Raw genomic sequence first — 19,590 nt, 5'->3', positions numbered from 1 at the left:
GAAGGAAGAAGTCTAGTTAAATATCCCAGAAATTTATTGAATGTTCTGCTTGAATACACTGAATGTAGAAAGATTGGGATTGTTTGCTTTTGGTGCTCCTGGTAAATTTCAAAGAGGCACTAAATTGGGAGTTGGGGGGTGGCACTGCCAATTGGAAGTAGAGATGGAAAACCTCAGACCTGATTGTGTGGCTAATCTCAGAATGTGAGGTTTTAGTCTCTAGTGAAATTAGGCCACTCCCTTTAAAAGAACTCAATATGTGAAGGTAACCAGCATTTGGGAAAGCATTTCATATGCTGGCCTGTTGAAACATTTAAATACTTTGAAATACAAAATATTTAGCTTTTGAAGTTTTCAGCACTGGAAAACTTCCAAGTCTAGGGTGTCTAAGCCAGGAAGGGCTGGTCTGCATTTCTCCATCCAGTTGGACTCTTTTCCCCAAAAACTTAATCTTCAGCTTTGGCTTCCATTTCTTCAGCATCATCATCTCCATCCACCTCAGCATTTTCCCTCTCAAGCCTCTCCAGTTGTCTTGCAAGCTCAGTTTCATCTGTGTCTGTAACCACCTTGGGCTGTAGAAGAAGGATCAACATATTACACAAGATTTAAGAGACAAGTAAGCAACTGACCAACTTAGTTTTCTCTAATACATTGTAAGGCCTAATGTAAGTCTTCCAAAAGTCAACTTCTATAATAATTTCCCTGAAAAGTACTTGACAATTTCAAAATGTTTATTATCAGCAGTTACAAATGAGAAAAAATTTGAGTAATTTTCAGATTTTTTAAAAAAGAAAAACCCTGTCATCTAGCTTTACTGATAGAACTTTTTGAATAGAGCTTTACTGATACATCTTTACTGATAGAACTCTTAAATGTAACAACTTGTTTGTATTCATGAGAACAAGTGCTCTAAGATAGATCTAAAAATCCCACCAAAATATGGAAAAAGGTTTGAGTTTCAAAATGAGATCCAGAGCAAAAAACAATAGAATCCTGAAGCTTTTAAACAAGAGGGACCTTAGATATTATAGTAATCTCATTTCTTTATTTTAGGATTAATAAGTAATTTTTATTTTTTAGTTAAAAATAAGATAACTTGTGTATGAAAACCAAAGGAAGAAAATGAAGTCTTAGGTAACAAACTTGGAAATATATACTAATCCCCCCCCCCCAGTTGGGTCACTTCTCCCTCAAAAGCAAAACCTTCTGTTAAGATCTGTAAGCCCAAGAAATAAGCAGTTTTTCATTAACAGTCCCCTTTTACTAACACAAAGCACTGGTTCAAATACTTCTATTTGACCTTAAAAAAAAATCTTGCTAAGTCAGGCACATGTTAATTCTATAAATAAGAACAGCTGAAAATCCATGACTTAATTTCCCACCAAGAAAGGTAACAGTATAATGGCATATAAATAGCCAAGGGGCTAATTAGGAAACTTAAACCACTCCCACCTCCATTTGAACATTGAAGACACCCCTCTTTTCTTCAATCTTTTCTTTGATGACAGCCATAGCCTGATTGAGAACAGAGAGTCCTTCTGTTCTCTCTAGAGTTGTAGTAGTCATAACATATCTAGGAGGTGCTATTAGGTTAATCTACAAGAAAACGGAAGACAATAATTTCAACAATTATGAATACAATGAAAGCAAAACTCTCCTCTAAGTGTAACAAATAGTATGTTAAACAGATTTTAAGTTTCCAAGTTTATGATTGTAAAATAGCATTTAGTTTAGAAATGTAAGACCTCAGTGACCAATGTCTCTTTCCACACAATTCTACCTTTAAATAATTGCCTTATTTTAACACCAGAAAAAAATATCATATTATGTCACTCACAAATTCATCTATTATAAGAAATATGCATGAATTTAAAAATAAACTGTTTTCTTGTGAAGTAAGACATAGCAAGACCAGATGTTTTATGTGGGTTGGGCATTACTCACCTTGATGGGCATGTTTTCTGTGGAACAATTCAAACCTGCTCTCAGAGCTTCTTTTACAGCATCAATACCCTCATAACCATAACAAGCCACTTCAATATCTAAGACATAGATAACAGTGAATTAATATAAACAGAATGTCTAGATTTTAAGGTTTCTATCTGATGTAACAGATTATCTGCATATCATCCTTGCAAATATTTAATTTACCTCAACTATATAACTGGAAGTCAAACAATTTTTTTCACCTTTAAAAGAGTTTATGCCCTTTCACCCTTATAAATTTTTTTTAATGATTAAACTACCAAAAAATTTTAAGAAATTTAATTATTAATTAGGAAGCAAAATTAAACTTGAGTTTGGAGAACTAATTGCTTCACTGATGTACTATATAATATAAAATTTGTAAAAATAACAGCAGTAGAATGGTAAATTCTAAGTACTCTTTCCTGGTTAAGTTCAAAACACAGTTATGTTTACAAATACTTATTCATTATACATTATTATGTGGGGCAGCTGGTGGTGTGGACAGTGCTGATCCTGGAGTCAGGAAGACAAAAGTCCAAATGTGACCCGAGATATGTTGTAGCTGTGTGACCTCGGGCAAGTCTTTTTTTTTTTTTGGTCTTAATTTCCTCATGTAGAATGGGGATAATAATAGCACTTACCTTGCCAGGATGTGATCAAATAAAATAGTAACTGCATAGTACTTAACAGTGCCCAGCACAGAGTATGCTCTATATACATTAGCTATTTGTTTACTCTATTTGCTTCTCCAGCAAAATAACAGCTTTCTTAATTAATACAAACTCTCAAAAAAAAAAAAAGACAAAGCTACAACTTTTAATATTTACCAGCTCGAATTTTGACAGCTTGTGGTGTCAGGCGTCTATTTATGTTATCAATAAGCACTCGCCTCTCATCTTCATTCAAATCCAACCCATCCAGAATTGAAGGGTCTCTGAAGTAAAATATAAAACTAATATGCTAATATTGCCAAAGATTGTGATATTACATATAAATTGTTAGAAAACAAAATTTCTAGAGGTCTGAGGAAGATAAGCAATTGTATTAGTTTTCGAATTCTGAGGAAGATAAGCAATTGTATTAGTTTTCGAATTCTTCCAAGATTTCATTATTAATATTCACTATTCCTATACTGCCTGGCATAGGAACTTGTACTTTGTAAATTTGTCGTACTGAATTAATTGTGTAATTATATCACTCCTAAAAACATTATTAACATTAATATTTGATCTGAACATATTCACATCACAGCTCTTTATAATGACAATATCAAGTTCTGGCAGTTTCTATTCCTAACATATAACCTTGAAACTTCTGTATGTCTCCTTCTGTTCCTCAAAAAACATCATCTTCCTTTTCTCTTCCTTGGACTACTACAAAACTCCCAAGGCTTTATATGGTCACATACAGACTGTCAAGGGGGGCTGGAAATAAATGTAACACATTTCCGTTTTCTATTTAGTCTTCTAGTGAGAACTTCATATGCAACTGCCAGGGTAGAGGGTTCTACTTTTACTTTCTTCCACTTTTTAAGTTTTTTTTTTGGGGGGGGGGGGTAGGGTGCTCTACTGAGGAGCAGAAACAGGAAAAGAGTACATATAAATGAGGTCAGCAGGTGTTTGCTAATAGCTGAGACTTCAGCTATCTGAGGTAGGCTTCAGAACAATATCCCAGAAGATATTGAGGCCCTACTGTGTATTCATCTACTTGACTAAAGGGAGGTAGTAATGATAAGACAATAAAAAACACTAAAACTCATACTGAAGGCATCTAATGACCTGGTAAAAGTATGAACAGTTTAAAAAAAAGTATAAAAATAAGCACACTGAAATAAAATGTGAAAATTCTTTAACTTGGAAAGTTCTCCCAAGGTCTTCTGTATGCCTTGTCTAAAATTAATCTTGAAAACTACAGGTCAAAATCTGGCATTAAGGCATTGATCACTGTCCTATCTTTAGAGAGTTTTCACAACCTGAGTTTAACAATCAGTTGAGTATCTCAGGAAATCCTTGAGAAGAGGAGGAAAAACATAACCAGCAGACAACTCTTGAGGAAGAGTCAGATCAGTCTCAATTGTGGATACTCTGCTCCTTGTAAAGAGTAGAGCTTGCTTGCTCTAAGGGACAAATAGATAACAAGTTGGCTGTGACTTCCATTTAGGTTGATTTGTAAGAAAATGGAACATTGAATAATTTTTGCTAATGAATTAATTATTTACCAATAAATTTTTGCCCAAATCAAAGCAACTCAAGATAAAAAGTAGTCCAAATTAATTGTGGCTGTAATTAAGACAATTTGAGATCTCTCCTCAAATCCTTTAAGCAATCTCAGCTTTTTAAATACCAAGATTTCTTTTTCTTTGTCCAGGCCTATTATTCCATTAGTATTTATAATGTGGAAAAGCTTTGTACTTGTAATATGGCATAGGAGACAAAGGGCTAGACGCCAGAGAAGGAAAATTTGGGTTTCAAATTCTAACTCCAAAAAATAACTATGTGAGCAAATTGCTTAACTTTTTAGTGCTCCATGCAACTTCCTAAGATTATAAATTATAAACTAGTCATTGATTTGCACTGATGGAAAGAACAAGATATTACTATATTATGAAAACTATTAACTGTTGGTTAACAGGTGTATTCCAACTCTGCATCCACCTTCTAGTAAAGATGTAATTTCTTAAAAAGATTTCTTACGAGACTGCATGTTTAAATGCATCATAGGCACCATATCCTGGTCTCTTGTATTTGTCATCAAAGACCCAGGCAGTTCTCTGGAACAGGCTTTCCAGCTGCTCATCTTTACTGTACTCTAACACCTCAGCAACATGGCGAAGAATGCTATAAACCTAGAATCAAAAAGGTAGGTTTAACAATTTGAAAAATGTGCACTTTAGTGTATTTTTTAATTAATTTTGCAATTACATTTTAATTTGATGTGTCAATAATACCAAATGCCTCTGGTATAGCCTATTCAAGAAATATCATCTACGATGAATGTAATGTTTGGGTTTTTTTAATGCAGAACTCAACACTGTTCTAGTTCACTTGACTACATAACAATTAGAAAAACTTTGTCTAAGAAAACTATTTCCACATCCTTAAACAATAACAAAAGGAATATTACCTGGAACATTTATTCTATCCGTAAGAAAATGAACTTGAATGGTTACTATATTTATTGTAGGAGAGCTCAACTCTTCACTTTTAGGTTCATAGGAGTTAGGAATGGAAGGAATATTATACACTATATAGTTAATTTCCCTCACAAATTAAAGAAGCCCAATCACTTGCTCAGGATCACCAAGGTAATATTAAGTAAAATAGCAATTCTTCTACCACTAATTTATTGGTATTTTGATCTCAGAGAGAACAGAAGACAAGGGAGAAAATTACAAAGAAAAAGAACTAATAAGAACAAAAGACAAGTCCAGGGGGATGGAACAAACAGTAAAAACATGGGTAGAGAATTTGAATGAGAGCTGTCAAATGATAAAAACTAAAATTTGGAGATGATGAAGCATGCATCAATGGAAGAGGTCAAGATTTCAAGGATCCACAAAGGTATTCCTCAACCCAAATTGTATTACATCTCCATTTTTTAGCAGTTTCATGAGTTGCTCTAATGAATCCAGGGTCATCTGTATACTACACTAAGGTCTCTGAGTTGGAACTTTGGTGAGGTACAGAATGAATAGTAATAACTGGCTTTTATTCGGCACCGAATAGTTTACAAAGCACTTACATACTAAGTAGTAGAGCCAGGAACCAAACTCAGGTCTTCTGACTTCAAGTCAATGCTTTTATCTACCTCAAGGCTTATGTTGGCCCATGACTGACATGAAGGGACACTTCCAGAAAAGATTGAGGGGGGAGGGGAAGTACACCAGAAAAGCAAACACCAGCAATAACAACAAAACAGTTTCCAGATCTTGCTGTGCTTTCAAGGGCAGAGATCTTGTAGCTATTACTCAAGACCTATTCCTCCTTAAAACAAAAAGCAAGATGTATCTGTGATCCTCATCCCCAAAGAAAAGAGCTAAGTACCAAAGCATGGCTAAAAATAGAGATAGGGGCTACCTAATTAGTCACAAACCAAATTAGGGCCCAAAGCTATCTTAGAACAATAACTTTTAACACTAACTACATTATAGAACTGTTAGGTTAAATCATCTCTAAGTAGACTCCTAGTGCCAACTCCCTATGACTCCAAGAGGGTAGTTTGATATTTTAAAGTCAGCAGTAGACCTAGAGATATCAGTAAGAGCAATCAGTCTATCATCTATCTAAATAATGCATATTCTTAATATTAGTTTTGATTTGTATTACTTTAAAATACAGCATATGCCATCAAATTATGTATATTCCTTTAAGTTATGGGAATGGAATTTGGCTGTGAAAGACACTAAGTTAAATAATTTTCTTCTAATATTAAAACTTACAGTTTTGGATTTGGTGAATTTGTCTTCACATTTGATTGCTTCTTCTGGAGAAACTCTTCTTTTTGACAAATCAATATAGCCTGACATAAGGAAATTAAGAAAAATTAGGATTTTTATGTTCTTGAAACCATGACTTTCACTTTCAAGATAAATATTCAGAATTTGGAGCCAGAGAACTTAGTTCAATTCCTAGCATACTTGCATCTTCAATGGATTAAAATACACTTTTATAAGCAAGGGTTTTCTCATCTATAAATCTATAAAAAGGAGGTTGGATACTATAAATCCATTGATCCACTGTAAATCCAGGTCTCCCTCAATATTACTTTCAAATTAAAACGTGGGACTTTACATTTGTCCCAGGCATATTTCAGTTTGTTATTTTCAGAAGTTGTTGGAAGTGTGCACTGGAAGGATTGCAGCTTACGAATTATTATGAAGTGGTATAGTTTCCGGCATCCCTTGATTCAGAAGCAAAATTGAGATTTATGTTATGCTCAAAATGTTCAATAACATATCAATAACATTGGAACAAATTTGCTTTTTTGACACAAGTGTTAAAGCAAAACTAATTGTACTCTGCCTAGAATTCAAGGTCCTTAAACCCCCTCTAATACTATTTCCTACCTGTGCTTTTTATAATCTAGCCAAATCATTGTCCCCAAATTTGCCCTCAACTTTGTTCTTGTGTCTTTTCTCAAGTTGGAATGCCTTCTCTTCACTCAATTCACATTTTAAATTCCTACTGATTCTTTAAGGCCTGTGCAAATGCCACCTTCTCCAGAAAGCGTTCCTTGACCCAATCCTTGTCAGTAATGATCTCCCTGCTTTGCACTTCTTTCCATGTATTATTTATGTATATGCCTAATGCCTATACTGTACTAAATTCCTTTGGTCAAAAATCTTATGGATTTTCCTGTTGCTTAAAATGTTCTGGTACTTACGTTTTTGTTGAACTGAAATGAAAGGAAGTAGTGTTAGTTTTGCATAACTTGTTCTTAATAAACTAATACTCAGTGATTATTGCCTCCCTTTCTAAGTAGGTAAAAAACAATCCTTTTAATAATTGGAATTTTATTATATTTTTGTTCAAATAAGTAGCAAGATCATGTCATTTTTTGGAATTAACTTTCTCTTTTGAAAACTGAAACATTTGCAGAAGCTGATTTTTTGCAACATACATGAGAATTGCAGCTACTAAGCAGAATTACTAAGCTACTATAAAACTAGAGTGCAACCCAATTTGTTGTCAAGTACTTTTTTCATGACACCATGTGGGGTCCCTTACTATTTCCTTACCTATTTTGAACTTCAACTTTTCCTAAACATATTTACTCAACTCTTTTCTGGTTTAAGACTGTTTTCTTTGATGAAAATAAAGTAGAACTTGAATAGTTCTATTTTCTCTGCTATCTTTTGAATTCCTTTTTATTACCAAGCTTATATTTTAACACTCTCCTTCCCAAATTAAAAAAAAAAAAACCAAGCCTACATAAGCATGTATATATAGTGAAGCAAAACAAATCTCACATTGGCCATGTTCATATCTATGTGCACACGCACACACACATACACACTCATTTAAATTTGTATTGAGTCCATCACTTTTGGAAGTGGGGATTGGCTATATGTTATTCCTAAATGATGTCTTTTTGCCATGCTCCTTTAATTAGTAGTATCAAATGAAGCATAAAATAGAAGCTTGAGCATGCCAAAGATATTTGTCATCACCAGTGAGGAGGTTCAGCAAGAATCCAAATGGAAGGGGGATTCTTGATAAGATTTTCAGATCCAACAGATGCTTCTGTTAGCCAGATGTGCCCCTGGTATCAAGTCCCAGAGCATTGCATGTGAAAGTCATAAACTCTTTATGCTTGGCTTAATCATCCCTATATGAAAATAACCAGTGAATTAAAAATGACTACTATCCAGACTATAATACACAGTTTACTGAACAAATCCTAGAACTGGTCCAATTCTCCATACAAACATACATACATATATAGATTTATCTTGAACAAGCAATGAAAATGAATAATTTTTTGAATTTGACAGGAGAAAGGAAATTGACTAGATTGCCTTTTGTAAGCTGAGCAATACTTTTAATGACCCCCAAAATAAGGGTCCATCCTTTTAAAATCAACATTCATTTAATGATGTTTATTGGGAATCATGTTATGCTAATTGCTTAAGAATTCAAGCTGTGGTACTGCTGGGTTTGTACCCCAAAGAGATAAAAAGGAAAAAGACTTGTACAAGAATATTCATAGCTGAGCTCTTCGTGGTGGCCAAAAATTGGAAAATGCCGGGGAATGGCTGAACAAATTGTGGTATATGTTGGTAATGGAATACTATTGTGCTAAAAGGAATAATAAAGTGGAGGAATTCTATGGAGACTGGAACAACCTCCAGGAAGTGATGCAGAGGGAAAGGATAAGAACCAGGAAAACATTGTACTCAGAGACTGATACACTCTGGTACAATTGAACGTAATGGATTTCTCCATTAGTGGCAATGCGATGTCCCTGAACAATCTGCAGGGACCTAGGAGAATAAACACCATCCACAAGCAGAGGACAAATTGTGGGAGTAAAAACACCAAAGAAAAGCAATTGCTGGACTACAGGGGTTAAGGGGACATGACTGAGGAGAGACGCCAAATGAACACCCTAATGTAAAGACCAACAACATGGAAATGGGTTTGAATCAAGGACACATGTGATACCTAGTGGAATCGCACGTCAGCTATGGGAGGGGTAGTGGGGGCGGGGAGGGGGGGGGGAGGAAAAGAAAATGATCTTTGTTTCCAAGGAAAAATGTTTGAAAATGAACAAATAGAATAATGTTTAAAATTAAAAAAAAAAAAGAATTCAAGCTGTGGGTCATACAAAGGGAAATAAGAAAGGTGGATGTTGGATATTAACAGCCCACAAACATATTGCCAAAAAACAATAATTACACACCAAAAAAACATCATTAAAGAAGCATAGAAATGAAAAAGGAAGTGGGGCAGTTATAGAATGAAAGGGGAATGAGAATAGATGGAGAGCTGAATGGCAAAAAACATAAAAGTACTTAGGCATATTGAATACAGCTCTATGGAGAACATTAAGAGTTGTGTAAGATGGGGGCAGCTGGGTAGCTCAGTGGATTAAGAGCCAGTTCTAGAGATGGGAGGTCCTAGGTTCAAATCTGGCCTCAGACACTTCCCAGCTGTGTGACCCTGGGCAAGTCACTTAACCCCCATTGCCTAGCCCTTACCACTCTTCTGCCTTGGAGCCAATACACAGTATTGACTCCAAGACGGAAGGTAAGGGTTTAAAAAAAAAAAAAAAGAGTTGTGTAAGATGAAGTACATATGGGAGCATATATGAATTAGACCACAAGTCTTTTACTGATGAGACAGGAGTTCTTAAGAGTCAGGAAATCCCACTTCTGACACTAAGCTTGCCTGTTTTCTTAATGATAAATAAAAATGGAGACTACACCTGGAACACCAATCTTAAAGGGTTATTTGGGTAAGGAAATATCTGCAAAGTACTCGGCAAACTTAAATTCTTTTTTTTTTTAAAAACATTATTTTATTTGGTCATTTCTGAGCATTATTCATTGGAGACAAAGATCATTTTCTCCTGCCCCCGCACCACCTATCCCATAGCCGAACCGCGATTCCACTGGGTATCACAAGTATTCTTGATTCGAACCCATTTCCATGTTGTTGGTATTTGCATTAGAGTGTTCATTTGGAGTCTCTTCTCAGTCATATCCCCTCAACCCCTGTAGTCAAGCTGTTGCTTTGCCTCAGTGTTTTTACTCCCACAGTTTGTCCTCTGCTTGTGGATAGTGTTTTTTCTCCTAGATCCCTGCAGATTGTTCAGGGACATTACACTGCCACTAATGGAGAAGTCCATTATGTTCGATTGTACCACAGTGTGTCAGTCTCTGTGTACAATGTTTTCCTGGTTCTGCTCCTTTCGCTCTGCATCACTTCCTGGAGGTTGTTCCAGTCCCCATGGAATTCCTCCACTTTATTATTCCTTTTAGCACAATAGTATTCCATCACCAACATATACCACAATTTGTTCAGCCATTCTCCGATTGATGGGCATCCCCTCATTTTCCAATTTTTGGCCACCACAAAGAGCTCAGCTATGCATATTCTTGTACAAGTCTTTTTCCTTATTACCTCTTTGGGGTACAAACCCAGCAGTGCTATGGCTGGATCAAAGGGCAGACAGTCTTTTAGCGCCCTTTGGGCATAGTTCCAAATTGCCCTCCAGAATGGTTGGATCAATTCACAACCCCACCAGCAATGAATTAATGTTCCCACTTTGCCACATCCCCTCCAGTATTCATTACTTTCCTTTGCTGTCATGTTAGCCAATCTGCTAGGTGTGAGGTGATACCTCAGAATTTTTTTAATTTGCATATCTGATTATAAGAGATTTAGAACACTTTCTCATGTGCCTATTAATAGTTTTGATTTCTTTATCTGAAAACTGCCTATTCATGTCCCTTGCCCATTTATCAATTGGAGAATGGCTTGTTTTTTTGTACAATTGATTTAGTTCTTTGTAAATTTGAGTAATTAAACCTTTGTCTGAAGTTTTTATGAGGATTGTTTCCCAATTTGTTGCTTTCCTTCTGATTGTGGTTATATTGGTTTTGTTTGTACAAAACCTTTTTAATTTGATGTAATCCAAATTATTTATTTTGCATTTTGTGACTCTTTCTAAGTCTTGCTTGGTTTTAAAATCTTTCTCTTCCCAAAGGTCTGACAAGTATACTATTCTGTGTTCGCCTAATTTTCTTATAGTTTCCTTCTTTATGTTTAAGTCATTCACCCATTTTGAATTTATCTTGGTGTAGGGTGTGAGGTGTTGATCTAAATCTAATCTTTCTCATGACTATCTTCCAATTTTCCCAGCAGTTATTATGAAATAGTGGATTTTTGTCCCAAAAGCTGGGATCTTTGGGTTTGTCATATACTGTCTTGCTGAGGTCACTTGCCCCAAGTCTATTCCACCGATCCTCCTTTCTGTCTCTTAGCCAGTACCAAATTGTTTTGATGACCACTGCTTTATAATATAGTCTGAGATCTGGGACTGCAAGGCCCCCTTGCTTTGTATTTTTTTTTCATTATTTCCCCGGATATCCTTGATCCTTTGTTCTTCCAAATGAACTTTGTTACGGTTTTTTCTAAGTCAGCAAAAACATTTTTTGGAAGTTCAATGGGTATGGCATTAAATAGATAAATAAGTTTGGGAAGGATGGTCATTTTTATTATATTGGCTCGTCCTACCCGTGAGTAGTTAATGTTTTTCCAATTGTTCAAGTCTAGTTTTAGTTGTGTGGAGAGTGTTTTGTAGTTGTGTTCATATAGTATTTGTCTCGGGAGATAGATTCCTAAGTATTTTATTTTGAATTGGATTTCTCTTTCTAGTTCTTGCTGCTGAGCGCAAACTTAAATTCTTATCAAAGAATAAAACACACATAAAACAGCTGCACAATCAATCAAGATAGTGGTAGTCACCTAAGAGGGATTAGAAACAAAAAGTTGTATTCTGTCAGGTTTTGCTTTGAAACCTTAAAAAAAACTTTTGCCATCAATAAATCATTTATTGACTACCTGACTAGGTACCCAGCATAATGGGAAGTTTTAGGAAGGAGTAGTAAAAAAAAAAAGAAATTTAAAACCAAGTTCCTGTTCTCAAGAAGTTTATGATCTCTTTCAGAAGAAGTAAAATATGTGAAACGGTAATATAAAATGGGGCATCAAATGGTAAGCAATATTGTATCAACAAGCTCTCAACCTATATTCTCTCCTTTCTACCCAATCTCTTAATTTCCAATCCCTTAACCAGATTAAACTTCAATTGTTTCTGACTTTTCATTATTTCCTTCTCCACTTTATTTTACAGATGAGGAACTGAAGCAAACAGGGTTAGATAATTTGCCCAGGGTCCACCTTTGAAATTATGAAGATGATTCCAAGCACAGTGCTCTGTCAAAGAATCACCAGGCCAGTTGACATTAAAAAATACTCATTCTATTTTATACCATTACATACTATTTTATAAGGTCAAAACCCTTATTCCTATCAACAATCATCCCATGCCAAATTCTTTAATACTCCCATAATCTGGCTCCTCTATGTTCCTACACAGGAAATTTAATGTACGTTAACAGGAATAAGCTAGATGTAGTCAATCTGTGGTTTTATACATAATCTCTCATTTTCTGGCCTCTTTTTTGTAATGTGGAAATGTTTTAGGCTTGTTGATTTTTTTTTTTAAGTTTACTGGGAAAAAAAGATTTGGTCTTGGTATACTTTAAAAAGAGACTATGTGCTTCAAACTTACTCTTCTCTCATTGTTTATTCTATAACTTTTTAATATGATCTCTTCTCCTTTTACTCTAGTTTCTAGCAAAAATAGCCTTTCTGTTTACCAAGACCATCTCCCTCTGTGTGAATCCCTGATCCCATTCCTGTTCTCTCTAATCTACAACTTGTCCCTACAAAAATGCTAACGTTTCTCCCATCCTGGGAAAAACAAAACAAAAGCAACTCACTAGGCCCAATATCCCTCATTCCCCACACTTCCCAAATCTTAAAAATCTTCTGTTTTAGAATTGACACTAGGTATTGGCTTCAAGGTAGAAGAGAAGGAAAGGTTAGGCAACTGGTGTTAAGTATCTTGCCCAGAGCTAGGAAGTGAATGAGGTCAGATTTGAACCCAGGACATTCCTGTCTTCAGGCCTGGCTCTCTCTATTCACTGAGCCACCTAGCTCTTGATGACCAAATCTAATAGTCTTATCTAAATTTTCAGCTTTCTTGATCTCTCAGTAATATTTGACACTGATCCTTTCTTCTCTCTGGGGTTTTGTGATACTATTTTCTCTTGGTTATCCTTCTACCTATCTGACCACTCTTTCTCAAGTCTTTTTTGCTGGCTCATCTTCCATTCATAATCCTAACTGTAGATATTTTGCAAGGTTCTGTCTTGAGCCCTTTTCTCTCCTCTCTTTCTAGGTGATCTGATCATCTCCCATAGGTTTAAATTATCTATGTAGATGACTTCCAAGACTATATGTGTAGCCTTTGTGTCTTTACAAGGTTCCAGTCTCCATATCATACTCCATACCTCATATATTTTGAACTAGAAATCCTGATATCTTAAACTCAACACATTCAAAATGGAATTCATTATCTCCTCTAATTCATATCTTTTGAACTTTCCTATTTCTATCCAGGATATCACCAGTCTACTAATTACCCAGGTTCCCAATTAAGGTGATAGCTTCTACTTCACTCTTTTCTTCCTCTCACATCCTAATAAGTTGCTAAATGTTTATACCTCTACAACATTTCTTATACCAGTCTCCTCCTTTCCACTCATGATGTCACATAGTGGGGACAGCTAAGTGGTGAAGTAGATAGAGCACTGGCCCTGGAGTCAAGAGGATCTGAGTTCAATCTGTACTCAGACATAAGCTGTGTAAACCTGGGCAAGTCACTTAACCTTGTTTGCCTCACTTCTTTATATGTAAAATGAGCTGGAGAAATAAATGGCAACCATTCTAGTATCTTTGCCAAGAAAAACCCAAAATGAGGTCATGAAGAGTTGGATACAACTAAAAACACCATCACATAGTTCAGGTCCTTAACATTTTCTCATTTGGGCTATTGCAATAGTCTCCTAAATTGGCTGCCCTCCCTTGAGTTTCTCTGAAAACAGTTTTCAACATGTTATTGTTCTACCAAAAAAACCTCTAGTGGTTCCATATTATTCTAGGATAAAACAGTAACTCTTGTCATCTAAAGACCTTTACAAACTGGTTTCATCTTTTTTTGTCTAATTTCATATATTACTCCACAAACACACACAAGCCTTGTTATTATTACTCCTGTGCAGGGCCTTCGCTCAGGTAGAATGTACTCCCTCCTTCCTTCTATTTTGTATATACTGATGTTGTGACCTCTTGTTTAGAATAGTAAGCTTATCATGCTTAATGTCTTTTGATTGCACGAATATTCACCATTACCATAATCTTTCAAATTAACCAACCAACATTTATTGAGAACCTACCCACCTGCAAGGCAGTAGGTACATACATACAAGTGAAAAAACAAGGAGTTGGTATCAATTGAGGGGAAAGGAGACAGATGAAATGAATATCAGGGAGGTGGGAATAGTGAGAAGAGTGGTAAGTTGTGAGGATCTACAACTCAGATCTGCCATTCTTCAATTTGAATTGCCTTCATGTTTAGATAAGGACTTGCTTATAAACATCACACACACACACACACACACACACACACAAAAAAAAAACAAACCCATAATTCTCTACACTTTTTACCTGAAGCAGATTAAAAAAAAAAGAAACAAAAAGAAAAAAAACATGATTCTGACAGTCAAAACAAAGACAATTTCCTAGAAGTTTATTCTTAACTTACCTTTTTCTTTGTCCACTCTAATGACAACCACACATTCATTTCTGCCAATTCGGATGAGTTTATTAATGGAGCGGATACGTCTTCTAGACAGCTCACTAAGAAGAATCATGCCTTCAATATTGTTGTATTCCAATAGACTGACATAAGCTCCCATTTCAGCAATGGATCGTACATTCACCATTACCACATCTTCTACTTCAGGAAATTTGTGCTGGTAGAATCTACAACTTAGTCCCGGCATTCTGCAATTTGAATTAAAGAATCAAACTTAGTGTTCAGATGGAAGTAAACATAGTTTACAGGAAAAAAAGATGACAAAATTTCAGTATCTTAAAGACCAAAAAGGAAAAGGTGTTTCCTAGCTTATTTCCAAACTTTAACCATTATCTAAGTAATAAATTTTATTTCTAGTTTGGTAAGGATTTTTGTGGAGCATGGATGCATCTTTGCCATTAGAAGATACTGTAAAAAATAATTAATGTCTGTAAAACACTGAGAACTAAAGATGAAAGGTACTGCACAGGAGTAAAGTACTGTAATAATAATCCTACTTTAAGCAATATCAAACGATGGGTAGGGCAGCATCATTGTCATAAACATGTTCCAGTCTTCCAAAGTAGCAAAACCAGCACTTTTCCTTCAGAGCAGATAAGATTAAAATTTAATAATATATTCATTGTAATGGTGTTCTTTATTTAAAAGGGAAAAAAATCCAACCAAAAGCCCAATCCATCACTGAGGCTTTATTTTATTTGAAAATTTATTTGAAAATTGTTACTATGTATATTAAGAGGGGGAAAAGAACTGACACACTACCATAAGCAAAGAAGTAATTTCAGACACATAGAGGGCTATTTTAACTAAATAAGATTGTTATTACAATTGTTTTTTCATTAGATTTTGCCCAGCTTGCAATACTAGGGAAGTGAAAACCACTCAGCGCAGTAAAGTTTCTTCAGTATTATTTACAAAATCCTAATTGCCCTTTTATTTATTCCAATTCTTATGGCTTTTTATTTTTCCATTCTGTTTTTGCTCCTGAGAATTAGCATTAAATATTACCTAAGTTTCAAGATACACTTGTGAAACTATTTCACTGTCCTGGTCATATTTTCCATATTATTCCATCACTAAGATCACTTGCAGGATGCAGAAGCTGTGTTCTCGGTTCACAATATTTTACTCTCATAAGGGCCAGGAAGGTTTTCATCTTGTACCTTACTCAGCAAAGGGGCTGGGAGAAGACAAGACTTCATAACTTCTTGCCTAAATTAAAGTTTCTCCCTCTCTAACTATCCTTCACATACTTGCCAAAAATATCTTCCTAATACACATATATGAACCATGTCACTTCCTTGCTTAAAAACTTTAAATGGCTCTCTCTGTTGTTTACAACATCCTCAGCCCTTTACAATTTGGCTCCAAAACAGTTTTCAAACTGTTTCTTATTAATTTCAATGTTTTAGTCAAACTGGATTACCAGGTATTCCTCAACTTCAACCTATTTATTTCCAAAAAGTCATTTAGGACACATCTTGAATCAACTTCCTTTTATTAAAATACTTTTTCTTCCCAGCTTCAAGTATTTCTTCCCTAAGTTTTCATAGAACATTTTTCAGGTTCTTTCTTACGTTCTTATCTCACTGTACCCTTGTATCACACAGAAATTATCTGCTATTCCCTAGAGTAGATTGGGACATGGAAAAGTTACTAAGTGACTTATCCAAGATCACAGATGTCAGAGGTAAAACTTAAATCCAGGCCTTTCCAATTTGAAAGTCCATCTTTTATTAGAGTTGGGTTTATGATACAAACCCAGGTCATCTTAAGTGTCTTCATTCACTTACCATATGTTTCCTTCTAAAAATCAGCAAATCCTTCAAGATAGAATTGAACCAGTAACCTAAGGATTCGCAAAACTCTGATTCTATAGTGTTCAAGGTGAGCTACAAAAGAGCATACTGGTAGGACAAATTTCAGTGAGGAGTTTTAATTCTGGCTAACATCCATTCTAGAATGTCAACAATCCTTAAATAAAGATTTTTGCTTCCCTCATAACTGTATAGTAACAATAAGTCGTACCAAATAAAGAGAAAACTAGAGACATCTCAAACGGGGTACAGCAGTTTTTACTACACAGGTTTAACAAAAAAAAAAAAAATCTTTGTTTTTATCATGAACAATTTTTTCCGATATGGAATTCAATTTGGGACTTAAAAACACATAATATTAATCCAAGCCTAGTTTTTGTTGTGATTTCTTTCTCTTGGTTAAAAGATCTGTTCACTGATGTGAAGAAATCTTTCTTTAGGAGACAAAACTTTTCCCATGTTTTTTATATACCTTTGGACCCTGCTCTGGCAAAGTAAAAATGTACCTTAGTCCTTAAAAAAAAGTATGGACAAAGGATTATTTTCTACTTTACAACCTACCTGAAAACACTACATGAATCTCTTATTTCATCACAATCCAATGACTGTGGGGACTCCCTCTACAATATAGAATGCAAGGAACATATGACTTCAAAGTCCTAGGGACTTTGTTTTGAGGAACAAGGTTAAGTAACTTTTGCCCAGAGATCTCAGTGTCAGAGTAACCAAACTGAAATCTTCCTGACACAACGAACAGTCCATCCCTTTCACTACATTGCTTCTGCTTATAATATGCCATTTCATCATAGATAAGTTTGCTATCTTACCAAATTATATATAAATATTACTGCATATTAAACAAATTTAACAAATTCTTTTGAATTGGGCAACTATGGTGCCTTTGACATTCAATGACAAGTTGGTATCTTGGTCAGTTCTGCTTGGTCAGTCATGGAATCTTGGGAAAGTTGCTTAGCCAAATTTTTTTCGCTGAAAAAGTTAATATCACTTCATAGGATCAAATGAGGGGTTAAATGTGAAGATGCTTTAAAAGCTATGACCATTCTACATGACATTTCTATTAGTATGAGTTAAGAAAAAAAAGTATTCCCAAGTGGCTGAAAATGGAGAAATTCAAAAGAGAAAAACATATCTTAAACATAGAATGAAACAGTATTTCTTATACTACAACTACTCATTCAAAACTTAAGCTTTTACTATATCAGAGATAAGTATTTGGTCAATCTCCAACAAGTTTATGTCTTAATACAGAAGCCAGCAGGAGTAAGAGAAAAGGGGGGAAGAGGAAGGGAGTGAAAAAGATAGATGTGTGTGTGTGTGTGTGCACATACATATAAGGAAAGGGATAGGGACTGGACCTAAGATTTTACTGATACTGGGGAATTCTGCACTTTTTCTGCTACTAAAATCTTGAAGTTTCTTAGAACATAGAACAGAGTTTCTTAGAACTCTGTATCTGGTCTGCCCAGATACAGAGTCAGTATGTGTTAAGAGGTCAGACTTAAATCTAGGTTTCTTGGATCATAAGTCAATTCTCTACCATATTGTGCTATACTTACACAAAATTGCAAGTAACTTCCAGAAGGGAAAAATCTGGAAGGAATCAAAATATGCCTCACTTGGAAGGTAGGCTCTCAGGAAAAAATTCAAAGACCACAAAATGGAAACCCTATATATTAGTAAACTTTAATTGTTGCATTTAAATACAAAATTTAAAATATTAAATTGTTATTCCAAAATCAGATTATAGCCAACTTTGTCAACCTGAACCTAATCCTAACAAAACTAGGGCAAAGTCACTTTGCCTTACAGGTCCTGTTTCTCCAATGGGAAAAGGAGATGGACATGGTATCTCTGAGATCTTTTTCTGATTTAAGATTCCTGATCTTCATGGAGTGACTTATTTCTTTACCACTTTTGATTTAGGGTTAACTCCAGCAGTTAAGGCATAGAACAGATTTGCAATATGGCATTTTAGACGTAGGAAACCTGGTCATTAATGTCTCGGTCACATATTCACTAGAAACTGTTTCTCTACAGCCCCTCCGTACTTTTCAAGATGTTGGACCGCTCAGTCCCCGATTCTTCCAGCAGCATGGAGGCCACTGCCTGGCTTCAAGACCCAGGGTCTGGCGTGGTCTTCGGGGCGGGCGGAAGAAGGAAGGGCCCAGGGAAAGTGGGAGGTGGAGGCCCTGGCGCACAAAGCCCGGAAGCCGGGAAGGGAGTCCGGGTCACCAATGGGTAGGGGGGGAAGGGGGTAGCATGTGCGTGTGGGGGGTGTCACAGAGCTCTCCAGAAACAGCGGCCACACCCCCCGCGGGGCCTTGCTCGGGAGCCCACGAGGCGGCGGCGGCGGAGTCAGAACCGTCCATCTCCCGGCCCGCCCGCCCGCCGGGCCGCCTTACCACGGGCGCCTCTCCCTTCCACTCTTCTCACAGGCGGCGTTCGCCACAGAAAGAGAACACCGCGGCTGCCGGTGCGGGGCGGGGACGGCTGCTTCCCCCTCGAGGAAGAGTCAGACGGGAGATGGTGGCGGGAGGTGGCCCGCCCGGGGCTACCACCCGCTTGCCTTTCCTCGCCCAAGGAGAATGAGAGGAAAATGAAAAGGAGGAAGGAGTCACCTTAAGTATTTATGTGTGGGTCCCCCACCGGGTCCCCGCGCTGTTCACTACCCTCCGGGAGATGCCCAAACCTCGGGCCGCACTAGAGTCTACAGCCGCCGCCGCTGCCGCCGCTTCTCCTCAGCGTGCGTTGGGTCTGGGCCTTCTGCGCCTGCGCAGCCACCTCTCACCCTTTACGCAGGCGTTGTCTAGTCGGCTAGACTTTTTTTCCC

General features: G+C 36.4%; 2 protein-coding genes across 6 annotated transcripts in view; one reads left to right on the top strand and one right to left on the bottom strand.

Annotated features, from left to right (window-relative positions):
- Nucleotides 1-16: 16 nt before the first annotated feature.
- Nucleotides 17-19,520, bottom strand: EIF2S1 (eukaryotic translation initiation factor 2 subunit alpha). Of its 2 annotated transcripts, none has more exons than XM_001369930.5 (8): nucleotides 19,379-19,520; nucleotides 14,866-15,107; nucleotides 6,407-6,486; nucleotides 4,662-4,813; nucleotides 2,796-2,902; nucleotides 1,945-2,042; nucleotides 1,453-1,596; nucleotides 17-572 (listed from the first exon to the last, which is right to left on the bottom strand). In XM_001369930.5, the coding sequence occupies exons 2-8, from the start codon at nucleotides 15,104-15,106 to the stop codon at nucleotides 447-449; spliced, it is 948 nt and encodes a 315-aa protein (XP_001369967.1). In that variant the 5' UTR covers nucleotide 15,107; nucleotides 19,379-19,520; the 3' UTR covers nucleotides 17-446. The 2 variants fall into 2 exon arrangements, with proteins under 2 accessions (XP_001369967.1, XP_007473130.1); XM_007473068.3 differs by lacking the exon at nucleotides 19,379-19,520 and adding an exon at nucleotides 18,809-18,973.
- ATP6V1D (ATPase H+ transporting V1 subunit D) overlaps nucleotides 19,243-19,590 on the top strand; it is a 22,232-nt gene continuing 21,884 nt past the window's right edge. For 2 of the 4 annotated variants that reach the window (XM_007473069.3, XM_056810934.1), the window contains exon 1: nucleotides 19,363-19,503. The gene's annotated coding sequence lies outside the window, so the exon portion shown is untranslated. Of the gene's footprint in view, nucleotides 19,504-19,590 lie in introns of all 4 variants that reach the window. The other 2 variants (XM_056810933.1, XM_007473070.3) reach the window with 2 other exon arrangements.

This window comes from Monodelphis domestica, chromosome 1 (genome assembly GCF_027887165.1).
Source record: "Monodelphis domestica isolate mMonDom1 chromosome 1, mMonDom1.pri, whole genome shotgun sequence".
Taxonomy (NCBI): Eukaryota; Metazoa; Chordata; class Mammalia; order Didelphimorphia; family Didelphidae; genus Monodelphis; species Monodelphis domestica.
Note: the sequence above shows the minus strand (reverse complement) of the source record. Positions and strands in the feature narration are given on the sequence as shown.